The sequence below is a fragment of the Triticum aestivum genome, chromosome 4D (assembly GCF_018294505.1).
Source record: "Triticum aestivum cultivar Chinese Spring chromosome 4D, IWGSC CS RefSeq v2.1, whole genome shotgun sequence".
NCBI lineage: Eukaryota > Viridiplantae > Streptophyta > Magnoliopsida > Poales > Poaceae > Triticum > Triticum aestivum.
Window position 1 is genome coordinate 341486237 of NC_057805.1, and position 6943 is coordinate 341493179.

The 6943-nt window shown below is 46.2% G+C and overlaps 1 protein-coding gene across 1 annotated transcript in view; it reads right to left on the reverse strand.

Moving 5' to 3' along the window:
- Nucleotides 1-2471: 2471 nt before the first annotated feature.
- LOC123097797 (alpha-taxilin) overlaps nt 2472-6943 on the reverse strand; it is a 6455-nt gene continuing 1983 nt past the window's right edge. Inside the window, exons 4-11 of the mRNA XM_044519624.1 lie at nt 4734-4801; nt 4564-4641; nt 4284-4348; nt 4109-4175; nt 3806-3988; nt 3580-3636; nt 3366-3461; nt 2472-3105 (exon numbers count right to left, since the gene is read on the reverse strand). Of these exons, the coding sequence (XP_044375559.1) occupies nt 2878-3105; nt 3366-3461; nt 3580-3636; nt 3806-3988; nt 4109-4175; nt 4284-4348; nt 4564-4641; nt 4734-4801 (842 nt within the window). The 3' untranslated portion in view covers nt 2472-2877. The remainder of the gene's footprint in view (nt 3106-3365; nt 3462-3579; nt 3637-3805; nt 3989-4108; nt 4176-4283; nt 4349-4563; nt 4642-4733; nt 4802-6943) is intronic.

Consider the following 6943-nt stretch of genomic DNA (forward strand, 5'->3'; position numbering starts at 1 on the left):
CATGGGCAATGGGTGTGGTGTCCGCTGTAATCTTCACCAATGGGCGGTCTGTTAACATCCAAAGTTCCTCCCCTCCCGATGTTTATGGGCCAGTTATTTTGGTTTATTCCGGGAGAATCGGCCCCCTCCCCAGCTTCTCCTATAATCTTCAACTCCCATCCGATTGCTAATCCTAGTTAGGGTCTAATTTGTTAGGATTGTAAATGAATGGGGGTTGAAGATTCTTGGAGAATTGGCCAAAAAAAAACTGGCCCAAGTTATATCTGCTACCGAAAGTTGGATAAACTTGCCTGCAAGTGTCACTGAAATATGCCAGCAAACTTTTTTTTTTTGAACCATGAACCGTGGAACCATTGTTCTATTATAACTTTCATAATAAAGCTATTTACAAGTAAAGTACAGGCCAAAAACAGACCAACGCCTGTTCTAGGAAAATTCATGGCAGTATTAATACAAATTTATCTCAATCCACTGTCTGAAAACATCTCTATGCTTGCTTATGACCATGCCACGTAGTATAAGCTTGGCGTCACTTGCGCCTTTTTTTCCGAGAAAACACGAAGGACCTTTGCGTTTCATTCTATTGAAAAGAGAGAGTTTAAGGTTACAACCCTCGTAGGAGGCTAGGAGGCAGAGTTACAGGCATTGAACAGGTACGCACGTCCCAGGTTGAGGGCAAGACTACTCTAAGCCCAACGGCGCCTACCGTATCCCAAAGTCTGGCCTCTTCCTTGATTCTACCAACTAGGGCGTGAACTGAAGGGCGCTCGTCATTCAAGATGCAGTCGTTCCTGTGCTTTCAAATCATCCAGGACTTGAGGAGCATCGCGGATGCTAGCCCTTTATGCATCGGCTTGGGCGTGACTTGTCTGCCGCCGTGCCACCAGTCCAGAAGGGCGACTTCATTGTCCGGAGGCCTGCAGGTCATGCGCATCTATGAGAGGATCTCAAACCAGACGTGGCCCGAAAAGGGGCAAATGAGCAATTAACTGGACAATTCTTTTCTGCTTAAATAATCGATGAGGCAAATCTTTTACGTTTCGAAAAAAAAGGCAGCTGAGAAGAATATGGCGCATCATCTCAGGCTCCGAGCGAGGCGGCCTACCGTCCAGCATCGATCCAAGCTAACGAGCCAGTGAAAGAATTTCACTTCACTTTTGGGGGCGCCTAACTCTTCCAGATAAGCTTCTAGGTGCTGAAGGTGGTCCAATCGTGGAAGGAAGGCATGTAGGCAGATTTGGTAATGTAAGTGCCAAAAGCGTTCCACATCCACACAATCCGGTCGGGCACGTCGGAGAGCGCCGTGGCCTCGATCAGGCGCCACAATAGGAGGTACTGGCCGATTTCGCCATGGATGTCTCGCGCCCATAGGTGTCCCGGCGGGCAAATTTGACAAATTTAACCTGTGGACAAAATCAAATCACAGAATGAACTGCCTGGGAAACTATTTCACGCGGCTGACCTTTTTCTGTGACGCCCGACACGAAGGCGCCACATTACACTGTGCACACCTGCCAGCGTTACACACCTGCCAGCGTTGCACCCCAGACTACCTAAAAATTGCTAAGTCAATGTGCAGAGCCTAAGAGGTAGGTGCTGCATTGTATAGTGTGGCGCCTAGCTCTCAGGCGCTGCACTAGTGGTTGTACTACAAAATGAAGCAACCACTAGTGCAACGCCTAGAAGCTAGGCGCTACACTGTATAGTGTGGCGCCTAGCTCTCAGGCGCTGCACAGTGACTTAGTAATTTTCGGATCACACAGGTGCGACGCTGACCAGGTGTGTAGCGCCTATCTATGAGGCGTTGTCACAGTGTAGTATGGCGCCTTCGTGTCGGGCGTCACACAAAAAGGTCAGCCGCGTGAAATAGTTTCACGGGCGGTTCATTCTGTGATTTGATTTCGTTCATAGATCAATTTTGTCAACTTTGCCGTCCCGGCGAGCCCTCGCCTTTCTGCACCTTTTAGGAATGCATGCGTGGAGAAGGGGGGCGATCTCGCGAACAAAGCGTCACTTGCGACTTGAGATGGTCTAATTTGTTTTATCTGTAGGAACGAACAAGTAGTTAGCTAGTTTTCCTGTACAAGTTGAATGCGTTCGGCTTTTCAAGCAAAAAAACAATGTAAAAACATTTACCTCCAAAGTACTCTTCTAGTCCCGAGTTCAAATGACCTTGGATGAACAGTAAAATCAAAAAAATATTTACAAAAAAGTCTAAATATTTTTAGTGATAAACATTGACAAAAGTTTTCAGCGCTTGCAAAATTTCAGCATGAAACGACAATTGTAAAAGCCGTGGCAAAAAAAAAAAGACCGCTCCCATTTACCTTCTTTTTATCTCCCTGGATACCAGGAGTATATATTGCTTGATTTCTTCCGTATGAAGTACACCCCCGATCCAACCTTAGTTCAAAGCTGCGACACTTATTATGGATCGGAGGGAGTACTAAGTATAAAACTGACTTAACACATTGACAGAACACTCCTCGCTAATATGAGTATAAAACTTGCTTAACACAGAATGTTGATCAGTTCACCAGTGCACACATTCGGTTTGTTTCTAAAAGACTGATGTTCTACCATCCAATCACACGAAAAAGGAACAAATTGTAACGCTGGTCTGGTTACAAACTCGAACTCAACAGCTCTTTGCACCAAGAAACCAAAGCCACTCTGAAATTGCTCAAACGATGAGATATTTAGGCAAATAGTTTCGGTTGGGTGTGTGATATACACATACCACAGCTCCCAGAGAATCACAAGCAAAGCAGGGTAAAAGTATCGCTTATATCCGTTTGCCAGGATTCAGAAAATCTCGCCGAGTTATACCATAGAGAGCAGCAGCACCAAGGGTATGCACCATGAAGCACCAAAACGCTATACCTCTGGCTGCTGACTTGTAACATCTTCTTGGTTAGAGGCGTCATCAGGAATACTGGAAGATGGGCTTTGTTTCTGACTTGTAACATCTTCTTGGTTAGAGGCATCATTAGGAATACTGACAGATGGGCTTTGTTTCCTTTCTGCCTGTAGCGACCGGCACAGGGACTCGAGTTTGTCCTTTTGATTCTTATATTTGTCTAGTTGCTTCTTCATCACCTCACGCTGCACGCATGACCAAAAATAGGTTCTAAGTTAGCAACATGCGTACCAACTTGCACAAAATTCTCCTAGTATGCAAGCTAAGGTAGATGAAACTGCATAACCATAAAAAATAAATAAGGTGATACCACACACGGGTATGGTATTAAAGGAGATTAATATGAGCTATCAAAAGCATGTGGCTATTAGCTTCAAACAAATAAGATCAGGTAGGTGCGCTTGTTTTCGAACATCCTGATTAGTTTGTATAATGTATGCATTACCTCCTCAATGAGCTTCACAAGAGCAATATCTGAATTCTCACACTTGTTCTTCAGGGCTTCATTTTGCTTCCTGAAGTCTTTTATCGCCTTCACCATCTAATGTGGAGATAACAAAATAAATTTTAAGTTCTGTAGGCAGAGCAATTAATAAGAACAAAGGTTCAAAGCAGAATAGCAGACACAGTGATGAGTGTGAAGTGAGATGGGTAAAAACCTGTTCCATCTCCTTCTTGTAAGTTTCAAACACTTCATTGCTTTTTGACAGGGCATCCTGAAACGATATAATGGAACACAACATTTACACCTATAATCCCCATTAAAATGGATAAGCTGGAATGCTGTTTATGTGCTCATCTACTGGGGGAGGGGAAATCCACCATTAAGATAAACTGGAGCAATAGAATTAAGAGTTAAGAGTAGGATTTTCTCTGCAAAAGTACCTGAAACTGCTGAAATTTTTCACCATCAGCAGCTAGCTGCACCCGCAGGTTCTTCTCAGTAGTGACAAGTTGAGAAACTTGCTCAGCATACAATACCATTTGGGCATGTTCTTGAGCTGCTTTCGCTTGATGCTGTTGAATTTTCAGATCAGCAAGCTCAAGTTCCAGCGTCTTTTCTTTCAGCTGCATGTGTGATGAGCCAACGAGAAACAAAAGTTCATAGAAAGTACAATAAACAACACATAAATCATTGTTGTGGGCTTGTGGCAGTATTGGATCCTTGGAGATACTGGTCAAGCATACCTGATGAGCATATTTCTGCTGAATGATATTATATTGATCAGCAAGATCTTTGAGTTTATTTCTCAGCCTACAAAATAGCAGCCATCATCACGTATGTAACTTTGTTGTGAATCGAGGTTGTTTCAATTATTGAAACTCTTAAAACTGAAGACATGCCTAAGCTTAGTAGTCTTACGAATTGTTCTCTTCAAACTGAGCAATGCATTCGTTTTTCTGCTCCTCAAGCTTGACACTGACAGCCTATAAAATATTATAAATATAATGGTAAATAAAGGATAAAAAGTACTCCATTTAATGACCAAGTCAAATACAGGGATCAAGCTGGCCCGGAAACATGCTATCCCCCTTTCATGGGGGGCAGCCAATCCCATAGAGTATGTATTTAAGGTAATGAAATTAAAAAGGACATTCATAAATATTTATTTCAGATTACTGTCATGTAATGTATCATTGACCTTCATAGCATTCTCGAATTTGTCGGACATCTCCATCCGAAAGTTCTGCCCCTCTGTTGACACCCTTTGGCACTCTTCCTGAACCACAGACCTAAAATATATCACGGTTGAACAAAAGTGCAAAATACTTATGAATACTAGTTTCACATCTCAGAACTAACTGAACATACCTTTAACATTTTGTTTTGACGCTGAAATTCTCTACAAAGAGATTCTAATTTTTCTTTAACTGCAATGGCTGCAAGAGACAAAATGCAAACATCACATCTTAGTAGGTGGGAAGGATAGAGTAAAAACCCAGAGTAATCATGTATTTAGTGAGATCTATTTTGCTTTGTCCTAATGACATGTATATTATACTCCCTCCGTTCCTAAATGCAAGTCTTTGTAGAGATTTCACTATAGACCACATACGGATGTATGTAGATGCATTTTAGAGTGTAGATTCACTCATTTTGCTTCGTATGTAGACCATAGTGGAATCTCTACAAAGACCTATATTTAGGTGCAGCTGTAGTGTTTGGGCAGTGAACCCTTAACTGTTGAAAAACAGGCATGTAGTCGGGATCATGGTTTCACATAATACAAACTTGCCTGCATCCCTCTCTGCTACCAGCCTACCACCCTATGGAGATATGATTTCTAACCAATACACTTCCAGGCAATGATTTCTACTGCGGTCAAAATAATTTTGGGCCTCTTCTGAATACATCTCTCACGCGTTCGACTTGGTGTCTTGGGCATTGCTCTTCAAGGTGCTGCGTAGGATCGGCTTTGGGCCTCACTTGAACGCTTCCATGAGTGGGTTGCCGTCCTCGAGAAGCACAATGGTGATGCTCAATGGTGAGCCGGGGCCGCCGATATGGCACCACAAGGGATTGCGACATGGTGACCCGCTATCCCCCATGTTCGTGTTGGTGATCGACACCCTCAACAGTTTGTTTTGACCAGGGCCAGGGAATTCGGGGTGCTCCGTAGTTACGCGCCTCGCACTTCGTTTGCTGGCGTCTACGCTTTACGCGAACGACGTGGTCATCTTCAGTCACCCAGATAGGGGGGAGTTGCTCGCTGTTCGCAGCTTGTTAGCGCTCTTCGGGCACATGTCGGGGTTGCACAACTTCGCTAAATGCTTGGTGTCCACCATAGGTTGTTCGGACGAGGTGGCCTCAAGGCTGCATTGGTGATGAAGTGTCAGCTGGCTCCATTCCCGATCAAGTACCTCGGGATCCCCCTCGTCCTCTGGAAGTTTTTAAGTGCGGCTCTCGAGCCATTGGTTGACATGAGCACGGATCGCCTCCCTACTTGGAGGGCATCGATGATGGCGAAGGTTGGGGGCCTAACCTTGGTCAGGTCGGTGCTAGCCACCATGCCATTGCACTAGGTGGTGGTTCTTGGCTTGAACAAGCGGTCCCAGATTGACAAGATCCTCAGGGGGTTCCTTTTGGTTGGCAGGGTGGCCACTGCCATGTCAACTGGCATTGGGTGTGTAGGCCCCTTCGTCTGGGCGGCCTGGGTGTTCTGAACCTTAGGAGGGTGGCGATCAGTCTCCGGGTCCGCTGGCTCTAGAGGATGCTCGCTGATCCCAACCGCCCCTGGAAAGGCCTCGGCCTCCAGTTCTCCTGGGATGAACACGCAGTGTTCACCGCATCCACCAAGATGGTGGTTGGCGACGGAGCTACTGCCTTATTCTAGGAGGACCGCTGGCTTCATGGTCGGGCAATCTCAGAGATAGCACCCAAGCTGCACCAGCTGGTCTCCCTGACTCTTCAGAATGCCCGATCGCATCGACGTTGGATCTCGGATATCAGGGGCGGCATGGGGTGCTGGCACTATGCCATCTGCCAGTTGGCACGCGTGGCGCAGCTTGCTCCCCACATGGATGCCCTCTAGTGGCGTTGGACGGCGGATGTGCAGTACATGTCCAAGAGTTGCTATGACGCTCTCTTTGAGGGCGCGGTCGGATCTCGCTCTTCAAGTTCTTCCTGTAGCTCGCTTGACCAGATTGGAGCATCTTGCGCTTCATGGCTTGCAGCACACATCGAGTTTTGTGCTATACGACCAGTCCAAGGAGACGATTGCCCACCTCCTCTCTGGCAAGTGCTCTCCTGGTTCAGGTTGACTGCTATTGGCCCAGCCGAGGGGCGGACTTTGTGGATTAGTGGCAAGAAACTTGCCTCTCGGTTCCTACCTCGAGTCCTCGGCTCGGAAGGGCGTGTCCTCGGCTCGGAAGGGCGTGTCCTCGGCCTGGAGAGAGAGAGAGAGAGAGAGAGAGAGAGAGAGAGAAGGGGGGTGCTGAGAGAAACCTGACAAGGGGGCCCCACCCAGGTCAAAACCGTCGTTGACTAGTGCCACATCAGCAGCGGGTGGAGAAAAACCAGCC